The sequence below is a fragment of the Rhinoraja longicauda genome, chromosome 26 (genome assembly GCF_053455715.1).
Source record: "Rhinoraja longicauda isolate Sanriku21f chromosome 26, sRhiLon1.1, whole genome shotgun sequence".
Classification (NCBI taxonomy): Eukaryota; Metazoa; Chordata; class Chondrichthyes; order Rajiformes; family Arhynchobatidae; genus Rhinoraja; species Rhinoraja longicauda.
In genome coordinates this window covers 24,178,144-24,202,684 of record NC_135978.1, presented here as the reverse complement: position 1 = coordinate 24,202,684, position 24,541 = coordinate 24,178,144, and the positions used below count along the sequence as shown (strand labels likewise).

At 43.3% G+C, this 24,541-nt stretch overlaps 1 protein-coding gene across 1 annotated transcript in view; it reads left to right on the top strand.

Moving 5' to 3' along the window:
• vmp1 (vacuole membrane protein 1) overlaps nt 1–24,541 on the top strand; it is a 123,090-nt gene that overhangs the window by 79,214 nt on the left and 19,335 nt on the right. The window contains exon 9 of the mRNA XM_078422721.1: nt 527–643. Within this exon, the coding sequence (XP_078278847.1) occupies nt 527–643 (117 nt within the window). The remainder of the gene's footprint in view (nt 1–526; nt 644–24,541) is intronic.

The following is a 24,541-nucleotide window of genomic DNA, read 5'->3' as shown; positions in this document are numbered from 1 at the left end:
AATTTGTTTTCCCAGACAAAAAAATTCATGGAAATATTGCCATAGTGCAATCATGTTCAGAAAACAGAAATTGTAGTTGTAAAGCTACATGGTCTTAATATAGAAATAATTTCTGCTATGCAGAACTATAGTCTCATGAATGGAAACACGTTATGGAATTGAAAGTAAATATTTAGGGAAGGGTATTATATTTCAAACTTGAAAATAATTGAATCCAATTTCAACATCTAAAATCATGGTAATATCTTTCAATTTGTTCCTATCTAACTCTGTTTATGCTATACCTTTAACAAGCATAAATATGCCATTGTATCAATTAAATAGACAAATCAGAGTTGGGATGGAAGCAGCATTACCTGTATAAGATGTACATTTGCCTTATTATACCTGTACTATATTCAATATTAATAGTAGGTAGTATAAAAGATATATTCATGTTTTATAATAGTATAACGTTTTCTACAGATAACTACTTTCTCACCTTTGTCCCTTTTTTATGTTAAATGTTTCTTTTGATGTGTTACAGATTCCTAATCCCCTCTTTGACCTGGCTGGAATAACATGTGGACACTTCCTTGTTCCTTTCTGGACCTTTTTTGGCGCCACTCTTATCGGAAAAGCTATCATAAAAATGCACATCCAGGCAAGTGTCTATCCAGCCAAGCAACATCTAAATGTAATATAATATATAAAACTATCTAGCTGAGGAGATAGTGTTGCATGTTTCACTCGAACAGTTGTTGAAATTTTTTATAAAAATAATCATCTTCAGCTTAAGTGGAAACTTTTATTTGTACATTGTAAGCCATTAAGCTTGGCATTAAATTTACACCATACTAAAAAGTTCAGTGACAATAAATGTGCTTTAGACATTTGAAACAAAATGCTGGCAATTTTAACTTGTTTTTAATTTATCTACCTCTATTTGAATGGCTCATTGATTTATTTTGGGTAAAGATATTATCCCCCAGCCTCTTTTTGTTAGATTGAGAAAGGAAACTGGGAGCTCCTTGTTAAAAGAGAGTAAAACAAGATATTTAATGGACCAGCTAATGGGATTGGAGAATTAAGGGGAGAGATGCCCACTGTGAATACTTTCCTGTAACACACTTTGTAGGAAGAATTTATAGCCAATCAAGAAATAATTTTCTAGGCTATGGGGAAAGAATGAGGTATTGAATGGTTACTTTTGAAGAAGTCAATATGAGTTCTGTAGGGCAACTTCTACCTCAACATCAACTTCTACCTCAACAAGAACCTCGACCCATTACAGTTTGCCTACAGTCACAACAGGTCAACAGAGGATGTGATCACACTGGCTCTCCACTCTGCACTGGACCACTTGGACAGTAAAAACACTTACATCAGGCTGTTTATAGACTACAGCTCGGTGTTCAATGCCATCATCCCCTCCAACCTGGTTACCAAACTCACGGAACTGGGTCTCTGCGCATCCCTCTACAATTGGATCCTCGACTTCCTCATCCACAGACCACAGTCTGTTCGAATTGGCAGAAATACTTCTTCCTCATTAACAATCAGTGCAGGAGCATCTCAAGGCTGCGTGCTCAGCCCCCTGCTCTACTCACTCTATACTCGTGACTGTGTAGCCGGACATGGTGTGAACTCCATCTTCAAGTTCGCCGACGACACCACCGTTGTTGGAAGAATTACAGATGGTGATGAGTCAGAGTATAGAAGTGAGATCGACCTATTGACCAAATGGTGCCAGCACAACATCCTGGCCTCAATATCAGTAAAACCAATGAACTGATTGTGGACTTTGGAAGACGAAAGATGAGGATCCACAATCCTGTTTATATCAACAGGATGATGGCGGAGAGAGTCAAAAGCTTCAAATTCCTGAGCGTGCATATTTCTGAAGATCTTTCCTGGACCCAGCACACAGATGCAATTATAAATATAGCACATCGACGCCTCTACTTCCTGAGAAGATTACGGAGATTTGGTGTATCAGAGAGGATTGAACTTCTACGGATGTACAGTAGAGAGCATATTGACTGGTTACATCCTGGCCTGGTTCGACAACTTATACACCCAGGAACGGAAAAGACTGCAAAAAGTGAACACTGCCCAGTCCATCATCGGCTCTGACCACCCTACCATCGAAGGGATTTAAGGGCTGTCTCAAAAAGGCAGCCAGCATCATCAGAGAACCACACCATCCTTGCCACACACTCATTTCACCCCTTCCATCGGGAAGAAGGTACAGGAGCCCGAAAACTGTAACATCCAGGTTCAGGAACAGCTTCTTCCCTACAGCCATCAGGCTATTAAATACTACAACCTCAAATAAGCTCTGAACTTCAATAGACTTATTATTATTATTATTATTGCACTACTGTTGTTTGTTTTTTGAGTATATGTGTGTGTGTGTGTGTGTGTGTATATATATATATATGTGTGTATGTATATATATATATACATATACACTGATGAGTTAAAACATTATGACCACCTACCTAATATGCTGTTGGTCCTCGTGTGCTGCCAAAACAGCGCCGACCCGCCGAGGCATGGACTCTAAAAGTCCCCTGAAGGTGTCCTGTGGTATCTGGCACCAAAACATTAGCAGCAGATCCTTCAAGTCCTGTAAGTTGCAAGGTGGGACCGCCGTGGATCGGACGTGTCGATCCAGTACATCCCACAGATGCTCAATCGGATTGAGATCTGGAGAATTTGGAGGCCAGGAAAACACCGTGAACACTTCATCATGTTCCTCAAACCATTCCCGAACAATGTGTGCAGTGTGGCAGGGTGCATTATCCAGCTGAAAGAGGCCACTGCCATCAGGGAATATCATTGCCATGAAGGGGTGTACCTGGTCTGCAATGATGTTTAGGTAGGTGAGCCGTGTCAAATTGACGTCCACATGAATAGCCGGACCCAGGGTTTCCCAGCAAAACATTGCCCAGAGCATCACACCCTCAAGTCAAGTCAAGTTTATTTGTCACATGCACATACACGATGTGCAGTGAAATGAAAATGGCAATGCCTGCGGATTGTGCACAAAAAAGAATTACAGTTACAGCATATAAATAAAGTTAATACAGAGAAGACAAAATTTAGTCCCTGGAGTTATAAAAGTTAACAGTCCTGATGGCCTGTGGGAAGAAACTCCATCTCATCCTCTCCGTTTTCACAGCGTGACAGCGGAGGCGCTTGCCTGACCGTACCATCTGGAACAGTCCGTTGCTGGGGTGGCAGGGGTCCCTCATAATCTTGCTTGCTCTCGATCTACACCTCCTGATGTATAGGTCCTGCAGAGAGGCGAGTGTAGTTCCCATGGTGCGTTCTGCCGAACGCACTACTCTCTGCAGGGCCTTCCTGTCTTGGACAGAGCTGTTCCCAAACCAGACTGTAATGTTGCCGGACAGGATGCTCTCTACAGCCCCAGAGTAGAAGCAATGAAGAATCCTCAGAGACACTCTGAATTTCCTCAGCTGTCTAAGGTGGTAAAGGCACTGCTTTGCCTTACCCACCAGTGCGGCAATGTGCGTTGCCCATGTCAGATCCTCTTTGATGTGGACTCCCCACCGGCTTGTCGTCTTCCCACAGTGCATCCTGGTGCCATCACTTCCCCAGGTAAACGGCGTACATGTACACAGCCATCCACGTGATCTAAAGGAAAATGGGACTCATCGGACCAGGCGACCTTCTTCCACTGCACCAAGGTCCAGTTCCGATGCTCGCGTGCCCAATGTAGGTGCTTTCGACGGTGGACAGGGGTCATCATGGGCACTCTGAACGGTCTTCGGCTACGCAGCCCCATACGCAGCAGGATGCGATGCACTGTGTATTGTGACACATTCCTCCCGTGACCACCATCAAAATTTTCTGTGACTTGTGCCACCGTAGACCTTCTGTCGGTTCGGACCAGACGGGATAGCCTTCATTGCCCTCGCGCATCGATGAGCCTTGGGCGCCCAACACCTTGTCGCCGGTTTGTGGTTTGTACCTCCTCAGACCACTGTCGGTAGGTACCACTGCTGACCGGGAGCACCCCACAAGCTCTTCAACCTCACCCGCCTCCGAGCCAAGACAAAAGTATGTGAAGTTCTCTTCAGAGACATGTTGTTCGCCGATGACGCAGCAGTTGTGTCCCACACCCAGCAGGAACTACAGTCACTGATGGACCGCTTCTATCGGGCTTGCAAGGACTTTGGGCTGACCATCAGCCTAAAGAAGACGGACATCCTGGGACAGGATACAGAGGCACCACATGTCATCACCATCGACGACTACGAACTCGATGCCTTCCATCAGTTCACGTACCTCGGCTCCACCATCACCGACAACCTCTCCTTGGACACAGAGATTGACAAGAGGATCGGGAAGGCAGCTACAACTCTCGCTCGCCTCACAACTTGAGTGTGGACCAATCCAAAGCTGACAGTGAAGACAAAGGTAGCAGTCTACAACGCCTGTGTCAACAGCACGCTGCTGTACAGCAGTGAGACATGGACTACATATGCCAGACTGGAGAGAAGACTCAACACCTTCCACCTTAGAAGCATCCGCCGTATCCTGGGTACATCCTGGCAATACAGAGTGTCCAACTGGCCTTCCGAGTATGTACACTCTACTCAGGCAGCGCAGGCTGCGGTGGCTGGGCCATGTCCACCGCATGGAGGATGGACGTATTCCAAAAGACATCCTCTATGGAGAGCTAACATCTTGGAGGAGAACCATCGGCCGCCCCCAGCTACGTTACAAGGATGTCTGCAAGAGAGATTTGAAGGCGCTTGACATCGATGTGGAGTCCTGGGAGAGCCTTGCAGCTGACCGTACGAGGTGAGAGATGTACCCTGAACCAACATCTCAAAACAGGGGAAGAGAAACTGATGAATGCAGCAGCAGAAAAGCGGGCACGCAGAAAGGAGCAACTTCAACAAACCAGAGACCACATACAAATGTGACCTTTGCGACAGAGACTGTCACTCCCGCATTGGTCTCTTCAGCCACAAGCGACGCTGCTCTAGCCGACGTGTGGAGCAAGCAGCCAACTAGGATGAATCACCCATGGTCAGCCATGACCGAGGAGGCCGAAGAAGACACACTGAACCTTTTTCTCTCTCGTTTATCATATAATTTACAGTATACCCTGTTTACATATTCTGTTGTGCTGCAGCAAGTAAGAATTTAATTGTTTTATCTGGGACACATGACAATAAAACACTCTTGATTCTCTTGAATATGGCTTCCATTTTGAAGCTGTAATAATTCCTAATTCTTTAAAAACTGGAAAAACCTTAAAAATATTGCAGACCAAAAGACTGCAGATGCTGAATCTTGAGCAAAAAAACAAGTGCTAGAGGAACTCAGCAGGTCAGGCAGCATCTGTGGAAGCAAATGGCCAGACACTATTTTGGGTTAGGACCCTTCTATAGACTGATGGAGTATGGGAGAGAAAGCTGGATAAAGATACGTCCAAAGACGTACAGGTATGTAGGTTAATTGGCTGGGTAAAAAATGTTTAAAAAATTGTCCCTAGTGGGTGTAGGATAGTGTTAATGTACGGGGATCACTGGGCGGCACGGACTTGGAGGGCCGAAAAAGGCCTGTTTCCGGCTGTATATATATGATATGATATGATATGATATGAAGAGAGGTAGGCGTGGGGCAAAGTCTGGTAAGTGAGAATGTAGGTGGTTACAAGAGGGCTGGAGAGGGTGACAAAGGCTGGAGGTGAAAAAACCCCAAAAGGGTGTTAGATAAGAAAGGAGGAGTGAAATGTAAAGCCACAGGGTGGGATTTGGTTGCAAAGACATAGGGAAGGGAACAAGGGGGGGGATGAAAGGCAAATGGGAGCTTGGAGATGGGGAGGGTTGGGAGATAAGCATAAGGAAGAGGGGAAAGGAACAGGGGATCGGGGATTCTTTTTTAAAAATCGGTATTCCTTCGGATTCTCATTTATTATGTAATATATTTGGCAAATTTTGTGTTATTGGTGGAGACAAAGTTTGTTTAATTCTGCCATTTCCAAATTACTCATTATAAATGTTTCTGTCTCTGAATATAAGGGGCCCACTTTTGCCTTTATTTTTCTTTATATCTATAAATGCTCTCAATGTATTCACCCATTCAACTGCCGTGAACTCTTCTCTTATGCCTTTGTAGTTTTCTTTGTTTACATTGAGATTGAAGCCAGAGTCTTAATGTGAAATTTTATCACTTTATGGTTATTCTAACACAAAATCACCTTGACAAGATTATCAATTACCCATTCTTCAACGTCAAGGCAAGGTTTTGAATGCCCAATCAATGTATTGCGCATACATACAAACAAACTGAATGGTTTTGCTTGCTGCTGTGGGGGCTGCAGGCGTCATGTACTGGATGGGAACTCGGTTCACAACTACATTTCCGACTTGTGAACTGATCAGGTTACAAAATGTTACCAGGAACAGATCCCTGCCTTAGTCTGGGGAGGACGTAGCCTTTTTGCTCATGGATTCCCAACATGGTGAGCTAGTAATGAAATATATTCCATGGATTCTTCATCCACCTCATTATGGCAAATTCGGTCCATTGAGTCTATATATAGGTTAAAGTTGCCCTTGATTACTTTAGCAACCCTTTATGTGCATCTCTAATTTTCTAATTTATAACGCATCCAATTTGTTTGCCTGCCCTTGCAAAATGCCAGAAATATTTCATTTTCCAGCCACCCAGCAGCCACGTATCCGTAATGGCAGTTAGATCATCACTATTTACTTACATTTGTATCATTAATTTATTTACTTAGTTGAGACTGCTGTGAGCATTCAGGTACAACATAATTCTTTTTTTTTTCATTTTAGTCTGATGCTTTAATTTCCCTCAGCTCCGCTGGTTAATTTGTTTTTGCCATCTTTTCATGTTTCTTACTACTTTTCTGATTTTGCCCTTCCCACTTTATTTGTGTCCTGCCAGAATTCCTTTTGAGGTTTGCAGTTTATTAGAGATTTTGGTGACCTGCCGAATCTCTTTAAACTTGTCAGAAAGTAGAGGCATTGGCTCATCTACTTCATGATTATATCCAAGTGCTGGACCCAGGGCAGATTATCTGAAATGTTAATGCCGAGGAAATTGAAGCTGTCCACTTCTGACCCACCAATGAAAGCCGGCACATGACTTCCCAACTTCCCCTCTGCAAAGTCAATGATTTGTTCCTTGGTCCACTGTAGTAGATGTGGAGTAATAGGGTGTTATTTTAGCACCACTCAACAACATGTTCTATCACTCTCCTGTACGCTGACTCATTGCGACCATGATTATTTTTTAAAAATAGCGCCAGAGGGCAGAAACATTTTGCAGCAGACACGGGCAGCATCCAGGAACTAGACTCAATCTTCTCCAACAGCACCAGCAAACACACCGCAAGGGTATTGACAGCATATATGTTGAGATGTAAATCATCCAATTTGGATCGATCTCGCCTGCTAAAACCCGTTCCAATGCCTCACATCTCAATTCCTTGCTCCTACATCATCTCTCAAATACAACTCTGTGCCACTCTCTGATTTCTCTACTTCTTAGCATCTGGTACATGAAGTAATCCTGAGGTACAAGCTTTCAGGTCCTATAGTAAATTCAGCCTCTGGGATCTCATCTCTTTTGCTCTCTGTTATTGGTATTGATAAGGACCATGACATCCAGCTGTTTGCCCTCCCCTGCCAGGATAAGTCAGAATAAAAGGAATACTTGCATAATTTTGACCTCCGATCTTTTCTAGTAACAGCTAGCCTTCCTAACTGTCTGCTAAGCCCACGTGTTAACGTGATTTTTTTTTTAAATGCCAAGATTCTACCAAACACTTATAATTCCCCAAATTTGCTTTTTTAACTTTTTCCCCGCCGAGTCAGCTTTGTATTTCTCCACAACATTTTCTATATGCTTGCCCACTGGCTAGTGTGCCTTTTTATCTCCTATTTACTGCTTTCCTTCATAGTTAACTTTGAATCATTTGATGCAGTGCACTTACCTGCCTCCAATCTGACAGAGATTGCAAGTAGCTGGAGGTGCAAACATCTTTGATCAGTAGAATGTCTCCATTTTGAGCCTGCCACCTTGGAAATAACTCCTTGTTTGGCACCTTATTAAAAGCCTTTTGAAAATTGAAAGACCAATTGTTTCCTGGTCCATATTCAAGCATTTTGCGGCCAACCTAAATGAGTATGTTACTGCCTTCACAGACTTAATCAATAAGTGTGTGTAGGAATGTATGCCAAATATGACAATGGATGAACTGTGTGGTCCATTCCAGTGAAGTCCAACTCTGCAGCACTCAAATCAAACGATCCCATGTACAAGAAATCTATGTACGATCTTTGCAAAACCATTAAGAATGCCAAGAGGGAATTCCGGATCAAGCAGGAATCCCAGAAGAACCCCACAGTCGCCTGTTAGTTATGGTAAGGTTATATAGGCCTGCAAAGTGAAGTCAGACAATATCACTGGCAACAGCACAACCCTCACTGATGCGCTCTGTGCATTCTTTGCTCGCTTTGAACAAGCCGGTGAAATAACATCTTTGCTCCAACAGCCTTGGGCGTACCTGCACCTACAGTCACTGTCGCATACATTAGTTCAGCCTTCCTGTGCGTGAACCAGCAGAAAGCAAATGGCCTGGCTGGAGTCCTTGCCACCTACTTGGGTCCTCTGTGGAACAGCAGGCAGGAGTATTCACAGACCTCTTTATTCTCTTCCTACTCCATTCTGAAGTTCCCACCTACTTTAAGGTGACCATTATCATTCTGGTGCCAAAAAAAGCAAAGTAGTTTGCCTTAATGACGACAGTTCAGCAAGACTGGCACCTGCCACCACGATGTGCTTTGAGAGGCTGGTCATGGTGCACATTAACTCCAGCCTCCCAGTGAGCCTTGATCCACTGCAGATTTCCTGCCATTGCAAGACGTCCATGACAGACGCAACCTCCCTGGCCCTATAATCATTACTGGAACATCTAGATAACAAAGACACCTACTATTTATTGACTCTAGCTCTACCTACAACACTATGATTCCAACCAAACTCATCTCTAAATTCCTGGACCTAAGACTCAGCTCCCCTCTCTGCAACTGGATCTGACCTGACCATTGAACCACAATCAATGATGAGAAAGGACAAAAACTCCTCCGTGATAATTGATCAATGAATGATGAGAAAGGACAAAAACTCCTCCGTGATAATTCTCAGCACCGATGAGACCCCTCAAGGCAATGTACGCATTCTTATAAATTCTGTAATGCGCTGGATATTGAACAATGACAAGACAGAGTACAGGAAGGAGATAAGGAGCTAAGGAACAATGTCAAAACAACAACCTCTCCTTCATGTCAGCAAGACAAAGGAGCTAGTTATTGACTACAGAAAGCAGGGTAGTGTACATCAATTAATGGTGTTAAAGTGGAGATGGTTGAGAGTTTCAAGTTCCTAGGAGTAGATTTCACCAACAATTTATCCTAGACCAACCAGATTAAAGCTGCAGCCAAGCAGGTAAACCAACACCTTTACTTCCTCAGAAGACAAAGGAAGTTAGGCATGTCCCCAACGACTCTTACCAACTTAAGATTCTTACAGATGCACAGTAAAAACCATCCTACCTGAATGCATTATAGCTTTGTTTGGCAACAGATCTGCCCAAGACGACAAGATGTTGTAGAGAATCACATAGTCTTCTTATCATCGACTCCGTTTACACTTCATGCTGCCATGGGAAAGAGGACAATATAATGGACCTTTTTCACCCTGGTCATTTTCTCTTCTCCCCTCTCCCATCGGGCAGAAGATACAATTATTACCAGATTCAGATACAGTTCCTTCATCTCTGTTATCAGACTACTGAACAGTCCTCCCATAAGCTGGGATGTGGTCACGATTTTCCAAACGACTTCATTGCGGACATTTGCACTTTTTCTCTGTAACTATCTATAATGTTGTTCACCATATTCAGCACTCTGGTAATTTTCTCTTTGCACTTCCTGTTGTACTTGTGTCTGGCTTGATTATATTCCTGCATAGTACGAATTGACTCAAAAGCACACAAACAAAACTTTTCACTATATCTCAGTACACATGACAATAATGAACCAATACCAGACAAATGGCATTACTTATTTTAACCTTTAAAGATCTCGCGGTTAACTTGCTTATAATTCTATTTTCTCTCTTGGAATTAAATGTAACATTTCCAAGTTTGCGAATGACGCAAAACTGGGTGGCAGGGTGAGCTGCGAGGAGGATGCTATGAGGCTGCAGGGTGACTTGGATAGGTTGAGTGAGTGGGCAGATGCATGGCAGATACAGTATAATGTAGATAAATGTGAGGTTATCCACTTTGGTGGCAAGAACAAGGCGGCAGATTATTATCTGAATGGTGTCAGATTAGGAAAAGGGGAGGTGCAACGAGACTTGGGTGTCCTTGTACATCAGTCACTGAAAGTAAGCATGCAGGTACAGCAGGCAGTGAAGAAAGAAAATGGCATGTTGACCTTCATAGGTGAGGATTTGAGTATAGGAGCAAGGAGGTCCTACTGCAGTTGTACAGGGCGCCCTGGTGAGACCACACCTGGAGTATAGTGTGCAGTTTTGGTCTTCTAATTTGAGGAAAGATATTCTTGCTATTGAGGGAGTGCAGCATAGGTTCACCAGGTTAATTCCCGGGATGGCGGGACTGACATATGATGAAAGAATGGATTGACTGGGTTTATATTCACTGGAATTTAGGATAAGAGGGGATCTTATAAACATATAAATTTCTTAAGGGATTGGACAGGCTAGATGCAGGAAAAATGTTCTCAATGTTGGAGGAGTCCAGAACCAGGGGTCACAGTGTAAGAATAAGGGGTAGACCATTTAGGACTGAGATGAGGAAAAACTTTTTCACCCAGCGAGTTGTGAATCTGTGGAATTCTCTGCCACAGAATGCAATGGAGGCTAATTCACTGGATGTTTTCAAGAGAGAGAGATATAGCTCTTGGGGCTGATTTTAGATGATCAGCCATAATCATATTGAATGGCGGTGCTAGCTCGAAGGGCCGAATGACCTACTCCTCCTATTTTTTGTTTCTCTCCTACATGAATTAAATTAGCCATTTTAGAGTTTTCTGGGATAATTTAAAATGTAGCAAACTCTGGAAAATCAAAACCAATACCTCCTCTCTGCAGCCATCTCTCTGTTAGTACTTTGGTAGGATTTGCATAATGCATTCAGTAACTGTGAATATGCCACACACTGTCAAGTCAAGTCAATTTTATTTGTATAGCACATTTAAAAACAACCCACGTTGACCAAAGTGCTGTACATCTGATTAGGTACTAAGGAAAAAATGAAACATACAGTAGCACGCAAACATAACAGCACATACAAAACAGTTCACAGCGCCTCCTCAATGAGCCTCAAACGCTAGGGAGTAGAAATAGGTTTTGAGCCTGGACTTAAAGGAGTCGATGGAGGGGGCAGTTCTGATGGGGAGAGGGATGCTGTTCCACAGTCTAGGAGCTGCAACCGCAAAAGCGCGGTCACCCCTGAGCTTAAGCCTAGTCCGCGGGATAGTGAGTAGCCCCAAGTCGGCCGACCTGAGGGACCTGGAGTTAGAGAGGTGGGTTAGAAGATTTTTGATGTAGGGGGGGAATGTCCATTTAGGGCTTTATATGTGAATAGGAGGAGCTTGAAGTTGATTCTGTACCGTACAGGGAGCCAGTGGAGAGAGGCCAGAATCGGCGTGATGTGGTCCCTTTTACGGGTACCCGTCAGGAGTCTCGCTGCGGCGTTTTGGACCAGTTGCAGGCGGGACAGGGAAGATTGGCTGATCCCAGTGTATAGGGAGTTGCAGTAGTCTAGGCGGGAGGAAATGAAAGCGTGAATGATTTTTTCAGTGTCGTCGAATTGGAGGAAAGGTTTGATTTTAGCTATGGTACGAAGTTGGAAGAAGCTGGCTTTTACCACAGCGTTGACTTGCTTGTCAAATTTTAATGAAGAGTCAAATATCACGCCGAGGTTTTTACTGTGGTAATAGGGTGCTTAAAACTCTTTATCATTCAGTAGAATTGCATGGTTTTGTGGACAGAAAAACATGCTTGACTATGCTTGACATGCTGTTGGGTGTTTGGGAATTGTAGCTGCCAGATTAGATGGGAGGGAGCCAGCAGATGGAGTATATTTGAGGATTGTTGGCTTTTAATCCCATTAATGTTTTGTGTTTGTTCTTCACTTTGTTTCTCCTTTTTCACCAAGCCATAATTATTCCCAATATTTTCAGTCCCAATATTTTCAGATTTACTTCTATTTTCTCTTTTGTGAAGATGGATACAAAGTTTTCACTTAATACATTTCCTTTTTTCACTATTATTTCAGCCTGTGAGAGATCAATGTGTGCTTAAGTTAATCTCTTCCTTTAAGCATTCTTACTGAATCTTAAACAAACTGTCTTTGTTTTTCACAAATTCATGGAATAGGGTGGTGAAATAAGTTGGAACTTGTATGTCTGGTTCTGAAATTTCACAGTAAACCTTGCCCTACTTCAGAATGAATGAGATGTTGGCAGGATCCTGAAGCTACAATGGGCAAGGGATATCTTGTAACAAAGAACATTCTCAGAAATTTAACACATGTGGGGTTAAAGTAACTGTGTTATATAGTCATTTTGCCGTTTAAAAAAATCTGTGAACATGTAGCGGCTCACACTAAATCCTCATAGCGCTCCTCTAATCCATCATAATGCTACCATGTAGGCTCGCGCATCAAGGCTTGCTCAATCCGTTGTGCTTGCTTTGTTTTCAGTTTTGTAAGTAAGGTATAATTTATTGAATTGTTTGATCTGTCTTTAGAAATATCTTGTATTCAGAGGACTCAAAGCATTCCTCAGGTTAACAAGTTCGTTTATCTTAACCTGGGCACTTATTGATTTGTTACGCTATGCCTAAACCATCCTCAGCAGCTTTCTCATTCCAGATTTCTGTTCACTGAATTCTCCTGTAAAATCCCCACGTGTGAGCATTGAATTTAGTTCTCCATCTCTCCATATCTTGGATAAATGCTCATTTGTCAATGTATCTGTATGAAATATGTCACTTGTACTGATTTTAAAAGTCTCCCAATGGAGAAACAAATACCGAGCACTTCTGTTTTCAGGAAACTTGAGAATTTGTGGGGTGGTAAAATAAACAAGAGCCTGACACAACTGGCAAGATCAGCATTTGCCCTTCAATAAATGGTTTTGATCTCCTGCCTCGAACCACAACAGTTCACAAAGTGAAGGTACACTCAGTGGACTGTTAGGAATGGTAATCCAAGATTTTGACCTTCCAAAGATTGATTAAAAGATTGATTGAAAGACATAGCATGGAAACAAGCCATTCGGCACATCGACCATTGATCACCTGTTTACACCAGTTCTATGTTATCCCACTTTCGCAAGCACTCCTTATACACTGGAGATAATTTACAGAGGCCAATTAATTTACTGCGAGCAGTTAACCTAATGACCCATTTTTGTGATGCGGGAGGAAAGTGGAACACTGGGGTGGGGGGGGGGGGGGGGGGGGGTACTTGTACAGTCACAGGGAAATCTCCCCACACCACACCTGAAAGTGTAAGAAAATAACTGCAGATGTTGGTACAAATCGAAGGTATTTATTCACAAAATGCTGGAGTAACTCAGCAGGTCAGGCAGCATCTCAGGAGAGAAGGAATGGGTGACATTTCGGGTTGAGACCCTTCTTCAGACTGATGTCAGGGGGCGGGACAAAAGAAAGATATAGGTGGAGACAGGAAGACAGTGGGAGATCTGCGAAGGCGGAGGGGAAGAGAAAGGCAGAAGTGTAATTGAACGTGGAGAGATGGAGCTGTGAGTCAACCGTACTGTCAATCACGTGGCGGGAAAGATATATTTCTAAATCATTTTTAAAGGTGGTCTGCTGTACTGTCTTTTAAAAAACATCAGTATCACCTTGCACTATGAGACTAAAGATTAGCACAATATTCCTTCCCCAGCTCCCATCACGACCTCACTCCAATCCTCCAAACCGAGTCAGTGAGGCATTTTGCCATTCATTGATCCAGATGGGCCATAGAAATATGGCAGCACCAAAGTTGCTGCATGGGGAGGCTACTCACTGAAAGACAGGCTGGAAAAATAAACTGCCAGCAGCACAATGAGGGACTTGCATTTGCCAGGGTTCACCAAGGGTCTCTGCTGATAGGCTAACGTCTAACTGGAAATTAAGTTGAGTACCATTGGACCATAAATAAGATAATCCTGCCCTCAATACTCTGTGTCTACTGTTAGAGGATAAAAAGATAATGTGGTGCAGTACTTTTCCTGAGATATTAACAGGTTTAGGTTGAAGCTGACTTTATTTTACTTTGATCTCGGAACACTATACTTTGATATATTCACGAGAAATTGGGTTTGTCAATTTTTTTACCCCAAAACGTCATGGTTTTGGTCTTAGCTGCAGTCTTGTCTATTATTACCGAGTAATTACTCACTGCAGGATAGAATAACACCCAGGAGAAAACTGTTTGGGGTCTTTCTCAAATAAATCTACTTTTTTGCTTGGGGAAAATAATTTGAATTAATTTTGTGGTTCTGCTGACTGTACATATTAAGGGGTTTGGAGTAATGTTCTTGGCTGGGGAAAAGTTTCTGTGCATAGGTTCAATGTATTATATTATTAATGGCTAAGTACCACCTTTTCCTGCTGTATTGCTGTACCTCGAATAATTGGCTGTTTGTGCCTGAAACAGTTTGTCCATTGACACTTAATCTTTGCCTGTGTCCAAAGTGGCTGCCATCTTTTTTTAGTAGAAATTAGTAGATTATTCACCTTTACCTCTAACTAAAAATGAATGTCATATAAACATAGCACAAAAAGTAAGGAAATTTGTGTTTGGTAGATTATTTCTTTGTTTTAACAATGCTTCTTGGCAATAAATCTTATACCGTTGGAAAGCCTGTTTATTTCCCTTTTAAATAGTGCCACATTTGTAAGGAACATGCATTTGTGGGATGAGCAGCAGAGCTGAGTATGTGGGTTGCCCATGAAAAATCTGCCAAATCTTCTCTGCCAATGCCAAACAGCTTATTCTGCCATTGACTCTTGTTCGGTGTTGTTTGGTGGATTGGATGATTGAAGTCTGAAGAAATAAGACATATTGGCAATTTAACAATTTATTCATTTAATAAACAGGAGCCTCAGTAGCGTGTGGAAGAACCATACACAGCCACAACAGCCTGGCACCTCCTCCTCATGCTGGTCACCAGCGTGGTCACACACTGTTGTGGGATGGCATCCCATTCTTCAACCAGCATTTGTCGCAAGTCAGCCAACGTGGTTGTGTTGGTCACTCTGGCACGAACAGCACGCCCAAGCTGATCCCACAAGTGTTTAATGGGGTTGAGGTCAGGACTGCTGGCAGGCCATTCCATCCTTTCCACTCCCAAATTCTGGAGGTAGTCTCTGAGAAACCCTGCTCTGGGGGCGAGCATTGTCATCTTGGAGGATAGAGTTCGGTCCCAGACTGTGGAGATATGGTATTGCCACTGGTTGCAGAATCTCATCTCAATATCTCTCTGCATTGAGATTGCCTCCAATGATGACAAGCCTCGTTTTTCCAGTGAGGGAGATGCCGCCCCACACCATCACACTGCCTCCACCAAAAGATGTTATTCTATCGGTGCAGCAATCAGCATAGCGTTCTCCGTGTCTTCTCCACACTTTGGCCCTATGATCCAACTGCCGTAGGCAGAATCTGGACCCATCGCTGAACATAACGTTCCTCCACATGTTCAGGTTCCAGTGCACGTGTTGCCGACACCAGCACAAACGGGCCTGACGGTGAAGGGCAGTCATGGCAGGCCTCCTGGCAGCCCTATGAGACTGGAGATCGGCTGCGTGCAGTCTGTTCCGAATTGTCTGGGCAGAGAGCCGTCGGCCATATCGTCCTGCAAACCTTGACTGCAAATCTGTAGAAGACAGCCTACGGTTCCTAAGTGCTGACAGGGTGAGGAAACGGTCTTCTTTGGGTGTCGTCTTCTTGGGACGCCCACTTCGCGGCCTGTCTCTGACATCCCCCGTTATATGGAACTTGGCCTTCACTTTGGAGATGGTACTAGGGCTCACTCCAAATAATGCCGCAACTTGGTTTTGCGGAACACCAGCTTGAAGTTGCCCTATCGCACGGGCCCTATCCAGATCAGTCAAACGTGGCATGCCGATTCTTGGAGCAGACACCTACTGACTACTGTAGCAGGGTCCATGCTCACAGATGCTGCCAATCAGGTGCCAATCAGGCACCTGATTGTCAGCACCTGGGGGTACCAGAAGCTCAAAACAAGAGTCAATAGCAACAGCAGAATAAGCTGTTTGGCATTGGCAGAGAAGATTTGGCAAATTTTTCATGGGCGCAACCCATATACTCAGCTCTGCTGCTCATCCCACAAATGCATGTTCCTTACAAATGTAGCACCATTTAAAAGGGAAATAAACAGGCTTTCCAACGGTATAAGATTTATTGCCAAGAAGCATTGTTACAACAAAGAAATAATCTACCAAACACAAATTTCCTTACTTTTTGTGCTATGTTTACTATATTTGGTGGAAACATTGTGGGTTTTATACGTTTGAAACAGACTAAATCGTTGAAAGATGAATTACTTTGAAGAAAACTTGTTTACAGGGTGGAAAATGACCTTTGTTAGATTGCGGGGGCAGAAAAGGTGTGATGAATGGTTGTGAAATCCCAAGTGATTTTAAGCAGTTTCAGATCATGTTGCAGGATTAGAGCAGGGAGATTTGAAAATGTCCTTGGGAAAAGATTAGGGAACTGCTTTCTTTTTTAAGTTGAAAATCCTCTTTGTTTAGCTAATAATTGAGTGTCCCACGTGCTAATCTAACCCTCGCTAATAAGCCTATAAACTTGCTGTAGATTTTGTTTTTAAATTAGTTTCTCTACGCATGCATTTGCTTACTTTGATACTCAAAGGATTAACAACTAAATAGACCAATAAAAGTGTTGGATGTGTTATATAAATATAATTTTAACACTGGTTATCAGGGCAGTGATCATATATCGGAACTGAATTTTGCCTCATCGGTGAAACTTGAGGTGAAAGTGAAGTATCACAGCTGAGCTGATTAGTGGAGTCTTCCCATTATCATATCATATCATATATCATATATATACAGCCGGAAACAGGCCTTTTCGGCCCTCCAAGTCCGTGCCGCCCAGCGATCCCCGTACATTAACACTATCCTACACCCACTAGGGACAATTTTTACATTTACCCAGCCAATTAACCTACATACCTGTACGTCTTTGGAGTGTGGGAGGAAACCGAAGATCTCGGAGAAAACCCACGCAGGTCACGGGGAGAACGTACAAACTCCTTACAGTGCAGCACCTATAGTCAGGATCGAACCTGAGTCTCCGGCGCTGCATTCGCTGTAAAGCAGCAACTCTACCGCTGCGCTACCGTGCCGCCCAATTACTCTTGCTTAATAATCCGTTGTAATTTTGATGCTTCTGTAATCATATTAGAACATCATAAATCCCTCCAAATAGAATGTTGCTACATCCCAATAGCAGACTGCATTCCCAGTGACCTATTACTGTATGTAACGAGCTCCTTCCTATCACTCTTGTAAAATTCGTGGCGATATGGTAGTTATGTGTAGCTTAATACATAGATAGCCCTTTCAACTTGGGAATCTGGCTCATTTCCGGTGTCATGATTTTGGGCAGATCAGATCTTTGTGCTAAAATGTTGAAACAAAGATCTGCAGATTTGGGTTTATACCAAAGATAGACACAAAGTGCTGGAGTAACTCAGCAGGTCAGGCAGCATGTCTGGAGAAAAAGGATAGGTGACGTATCGGGTCAGGACTTTTCTGCAGACTGAAAGTGGGGGGGTGGGGGGCTGCGTGAAGCGCTGGAGGCGAGAAAAGACCCGGACCAATGAGGGCTGGCAACAAATGACCTCGTGCAGGGTGGAGCCCTGGGAGGCCCATTGTTGGGTTGGGAAGGTGTGATCTCAAGAGGGATCAATGTGGTGAACTGTTGAACTGGTTAAATGGCTAGCATGGAGGAAGGGGGAGGGGAGGGATGTGTTAGAAGTTACTTAAAATGAGAACATTCAACATTCAAAAAGCTGGGTTGTAAACTACCAAAGCGAAATATGAGGTGCTGTTCCTCTAATTTACGTGTGATCTCACTCTGCCAATGGAGGAGGCCCAGGACAGAGAGGTCGGTATGGGAATGGGGGTTTGAAATGGATGGCAACAGGGAGATCCTGTAGGCCTCGGCGGACCGAATGTAGGTGTACAGCGAAACGGCCGCTGAGTCCACGTTTGGTCTCGCCAATGGACAGGAGACCATATCGGGAACACCGGATGCAAATGTGGTTAGAGGAGATACATGTGAACCTCTGTCTCACCTGAAAGGATTGGCAGTGTTCCTGAGTGGTGTCGACGGAGGAGGTATAGGACGAGTGTTGCATCTCCTACGTCGCTGGGGAAAGTACCTGAGGAGGTGGTGGTATGGGGTGAAGGGATAAGTGAACAAAGGAGTTGCGGAGGGAGCAGTCTCTGCAGAAGGCGGAAAAGGGTGGAGATGGGAAGATATGATTTGTGGTGGGATTCCGTAGGAGATGTCCGAGGACAATGTGTTGAATGTGGAGGCTGGTGGGGTGAAAGGTGAGGACCAGGGGAACTCTGTCCATGTTGACTCTGGAGGGAGGGGGAGCAAGAGCAGAACTACAGGACACAGAGGAGACACGTGTGAGACTCCCATCTATGACAGAAGGGGGAACCATCGTTTCCTGAAAGATGAGGATATCTCGGATGTCTTAGTATGGTACACCTCATCTTGGATGCTGATGTGGTGGAGACGGGGGAATTGAGAATAGGAAATGACATCTATGCAGGAAACAGATTGGGAAGAAGTGTAATCCGGATAACTGTGGGAGCCAGTAGGAATATAATAGACATCCATCGATGGTCTGTCTCCTGTGATGAAGACAGATCGAGAAAGGGGAGAGAGGTGTACGAGATAGTGCCATATTTGATGGCAGGGTGGAAGTTAGTACTGGTTAATAAAGTCCATGAGTTCTGCACGGGTGCAGGAGGTAGCCCCGATGCAGTCATTGAAGCCATTTCTGAGTCTGGTGGTGCGCACGTTCAAATGTCTGTACCGGACGAAAGCAAAGAGAAGAAGGAATGACCAGAGTGGCACGTTTAGTTTGGAGATATCGTGCGGAAATAGGCACTTTGGCCTAAGTCCGAGCTGACCAACAATCATCCATACACTAGTTCTATCCTACACACTGGGGATAATTTTGCAGAAGCTGATTAGCCTTCAAATCTATACGTCTTTGGAATGTAGGAGGAAACCAGAGCAGCTGGAGAAAACTCACGCAGTCACAAGGAGAAAGTACAAACTCCGTGCAGACAGCACCCATAGTCAGAATCGAGCCAGGTCTCTGTTACTGTAAAACACCAACTCTACCACAGTGCCACTCTTATTTCATCTTTAATTATGTTGACTGCAATTCCGAGGCAGCATGGTGGGAAGTCTGGTCTCGGTGATGGGCTGGGCTACATCTACAACTCTGCAATTTCTCGTGGTTATGGGTCTATCTTCTCGACCCTAGCTGTGATGCAAACCGACTGTCCGCATTCCATGGTGCATCTGTAGAAGTTTGTAAGGTTTGTTCGAGGCATGCTCAATTTCATCAGTCTCCTGAGGAGATAGAAGTGTTGGTGTGCTGCCTTGGCTGTTCCTTCAACGTGGTTGGTCCGCAACGAATCATTGGTAACATTTACATCAAGGAACTTGAAACTCTGAATTTTTTCAATTTCAGTACCATTAATGCTGATTGGGGCATGTCGTCACCACTCACCGGAAGTCAATAACTAGCTCCTTTGTCTCACTGAATTGAGGTAGAGATTATTATCCAGACGCTATGTTACTAAATTCCGTCCGTTTTCTCCGTCTCATTATTGTTCATGTTTCAACCCACCACAGTGGTGTCATCTGCAGACTGCCTAGGCTTTTGTCGAAATATTGCTTGTGTCTTCATAATAAGGTACCTAAAAATATTTTTTCTTTCCTATCTGCAGGATGTTGTAAATCTCTGCTCAGGCTTTTGTAGAAAATTTACCTGCATCCTTGTCAGAAATGTGAAAAACAGAGGGAAAGATAAAGATAAATCTTGATTATGAAAGATCTACAACACCTGCTGCCTGGTGCAGCAAAGATGTGATATAGTTACGATAGGAAAATGTAGAATGGGAATAGAAACGGGTTTTTTAGAAGTCTTTGGTGTTTTTCGGAAAGTCTGAAAGGAATTGAGAGGGTAAACACTGAAAATTTTCTCTCGCTAGTTGATAGATTAGCATTGACATAGACAATCAGTGTGGCAAACAAATCAGGAAGTTGGAATTATCCTTTAATGAAAAAATGAAGTGGTTTAGCCATGAGAATGAAACTCGACTGTAGGAGGAAAAATTAAGCAAATTAGTTAAAAAAGTTCCTTCTTATGGGAAAATGACAGTGAGCATTCTTGAACCATGCAACTCTGCTAGGTGAAATTTCTCCCACACTTGGAAACATAATTCCAGATTTTGCTATAGGAAACATGGAATGGCATTATTGAGTGGAAGAACATGCCAGGCCAATTATTATTATTTTTTTGTTAACCTGCTTTAGTTGTTCATTTCCTTTCCATCGTTTAGACCCAACTGTGGGTGAGGAATACAATTCTTGGGACAGAATTTCCTCTCATTTGTCCTGAACCGCAGAATCACAATGGTTAAGTTGTGGCTTCTCAGCTCATCAAATGTTAAATACCATCCCTCTTCACTATTTGTTTCCCCAGATTCAAGGATTGCAAATGACCAATTTTAAATTGTAATTACTTCTAACTTATGTTGAATGTCAATGTTGTCCCCCTCTGTAACTGCTCTCAATGCCCAGAGCTAGATCCCAGAGAAGAACACATTCAGTAATGTAATAGGGACACAGGGTAAGAAGTGCAAAGCATCTTCTCTCAATAACCATCATACATTTGTAGCAGTGGAGAGAGACATGTACCATTGATGTTTTGTCCTTGTCGTACTAAAATTGTCACACTCAGTTGTAGCATTTAGAGAACCAGCGAGTAAAGGAAATACCCTGTTATTGCCAATTTTAATGTGCCCCTATCACATGTGATAACAGCAGTCAGACACTGCTGGATATTCATTGCTGGATGGAGACATACAGTATCGGTCCTAAACTCTGAAAGCCACTCAATAGCAGTCAAAGGTATTTAATTGTCATATACACCAGCTCTGGAACAATGAAATTGTTACTTGCTGCATTACAGGCTTGTTCAGGCAACAACACAATAAATAAACAATAGTACCATAAATTATCAGTTATACCAGGTAACCAGACCGTTGTAGTGGAAGCCAAAGATAGACACAAAAAGCTGGAGTAACTCAGCGGGACAGGCAGCATCTCTGGAGAGAAGGAATGGGTGATGTTTTGGGTCGAGACCCTTCTTCATGCTGGTTAGGGATAAAGGAAATGAGAGATATAGACGATAATGTAAAGAGATAAAGAACAATGAATGAAAAATATGCAAAAAAGTAATGATGATCAAGTAAGCAGGCCATTGTTAGCTGTTTGTAGGGTGAAAACAAGAAGCTGGTGTGAATTGGGTGGAGAGGGATAGAGAGAGAGAGAGAGAGGGGGAATGCCAGGGTTATTTGAAGCTAGAGAAATCAATATTCATACCACTGGGCTGTAAGCTGCCCAAGCAAAACATGAGATGCTGTTCCTCCAATTTGCATTTAGCCTGACAATAGAAGAGGCCTAGGACAGAAAGGGAATGAGAAGGAGAATTAAAGTGTTTAGCAACTGGGAGATCAGGTAGGTTCAGGCAGACTGAGTGAAGGTGTTTAGCAAAACGATCGTCCAGTCTCGTTTTTGTCTTGCCGATGTATAAGAGCCCACATCTTGAACAACGGATACAATAGATGAGGTTGGAGGAGGTGCAAGAGAACCTCTGCCTAACCCGAAAGGACTGTCGGGGTCCCTGGACAGAGTTGAGGGAGGAGGTATAGGCCCAGGTGTTGCATCTTCTGTGGTTGCAGAGGAAGGTACCTGGGGAGGGGGTGGTTTGGGTGGGAAGGGATTAGTTAACCAGGGAGTTGCAGATGAACGGTCTCTGCAGAAGGTGGAAAATGGTGGAGATGGGAAGATGTGACTAGTGTTGTGATCCCGTTAGAGGTGGCGAACATTTTGGAGGATTATGTGTTGTATGCAACGGCCGATGGGGTGAAAGGTAAGGACTAGGGGACTCTGTCTCTGTTGCGACTAGGGAGAGGGGGAGCAAGGCAGTGCAAGGGGTACCGAGGATACATGAGTGAGAGCCTCATCTATGATGGGAAAGGGGAACCCCATTCCCTAAAGAATGAGGACATCTGGGATGTCCTTGTATATGGAACACCTCATCTTGGGCTTAGATGTGGCGGAATTGGGAGTGGGGGATAGAGTCTTTGCAGGAAGCAGGGTGGGAAGAAGTGTAGTCGTGATAGTTGTGGGAGTCAGTGAGTTTGTAACATCCTTGTTACAGCCCAGAGGTATGAATATTGATTTTGCTAACGTCAAGTAACCCCAGCAATCCCTCTCTCTCTATCCCTATCCCACCCAAGTCGCACCACCCTCTCACCCATCAAACTGCTAACAATGGCCTGTTTACTTTATCATCGTTACTTTTTTGCATATCTTTCATTCATTGTTCTTTATCTTCTCTCTACATCATCATCTATATTTCTCATTTCCCTTTTCTCTAAGCAGTCTGAAGAAGGGTCTCGATCCGAAACGTCGCCCATTCCTTCTCTCCGGAGATGCTGCCTATCCCGCTGAGTTACTCCAGCTTTTTGTGTCTATCTTCGGTTTAAACCAGCATCTGCAATTTTTTCCTACACATAGTGGAAGCCAAAGTACGTAGTACAACCGTATACAAAATCTCTTGTCATTTGATGCTGAGTTAGGTTTGAGCAATGTTGTTTAAGAGCCTGATGGTTGATTGAAAATATGTTGTTCTTAAACCTGGAGTTAACGGTTCTCAGGCACCACTACCATCTTCCCATTTGGTAGCAGCGAAATGAGTGTGTGGCGATGTGTGGCGAGACAGATATTAGCTGTCTTTTGCAGATCCCTTCGACGATGGGGAGATCAATTCCCATGATGTCCACCATTTTCTGCAGCCTTCTTTGAGTTTTTTGGGCATTCGAGTTTCCGACTCAGGCAGTGATGCAACCAGTCAGCGCACTCTCCACCATATACCTATATAAGTTTGATAGAGTATTTGGCGACATACTGAATCTCCTCAAACCCTTGTGAAAGAAGGGGTACTGATGAGTTTTCTTTGTGATTGCATAAATGTGCTAGGTCCAGGAGAGATCATCAGGAACTTGAAACAATATAACTTAAGAAGGAATCGATTAAACATAGACCAATCCAAACTGGCTTCTCACTTTCTTCAAAAATGTACGTTATTTATTGTATCATCAGTTCAATACATTCTCTTGCAATAGATCGACCACCCATATCCTCTTTACATAATGCACCCATGAATCATTTGAAAGTTTCATTTAATCTGGGGAACAACGGCTAAAATGGTAGATGGAGGCTATAAACTTGGTGTGGTTACTTTGCTGAGCTCAGTGATAACATTCACATCTGCGAGTGGCTCTGCATGACTCACTTCAAGAGTTTCTTTGTATTGTCTTGAATTAACGTGCTACATTCTTACCATGCACTGGTGAACCTTGCATGATAACCTCACGAATCCCCAGTTTGCAAACTGCTGTTTACTCTAAAGTGATAGTTATGGAGTCTAAAGAAGTGTTAACTATTGGAAATGCCATCTTCTGGATTCGCAACCATAACCATCTCCCGTAGAGATAGAAGAATTCCTGTGCTGCATTTAAAAGTGCAAGGTCTTATTGAGGTGTCCAAGCTAATATTTATCCATGGACAAGTATTTCTTGCTGTTGTTCCTGAGCTTTGTTATGTGAACTGTTTACTTTTTTTTCCTTTGTACACTTCAGTAGAGGCTAGTACAAATTGGGACATCCCAATGCCATAAATGGCACAACATAAATGCAAGTTCCTCCTTATTACTAAACCTGCAGCTGTAGTCTGTTTAGTTATTGTCTGGCAGTTTTGTCTATTTGCTAGTCCATGTGCTGTGCTGAATGTGCATATTGGGTTCAGAAATATGATTTGAATTACAAATGAGACAGAAACAGCTTGAAAATATTTATTTGAAAAAAACCCCCATTAAGTTGCTTGCCAAAGGACGAGTTGACCTCTACCCACAAAGATTCACCATGGTCGTATTTTTGTTTATTGCTACTGCAGAAAAATCTTCAGTTTGATTATTTTTAAGCCAATATAATTATCTCAAGTCGTTATCTGAAACCTCTTGTCTTGGAATCCTTCTGAGCACAGCAATAAACGTCTGTGTCCTGAGGAGCT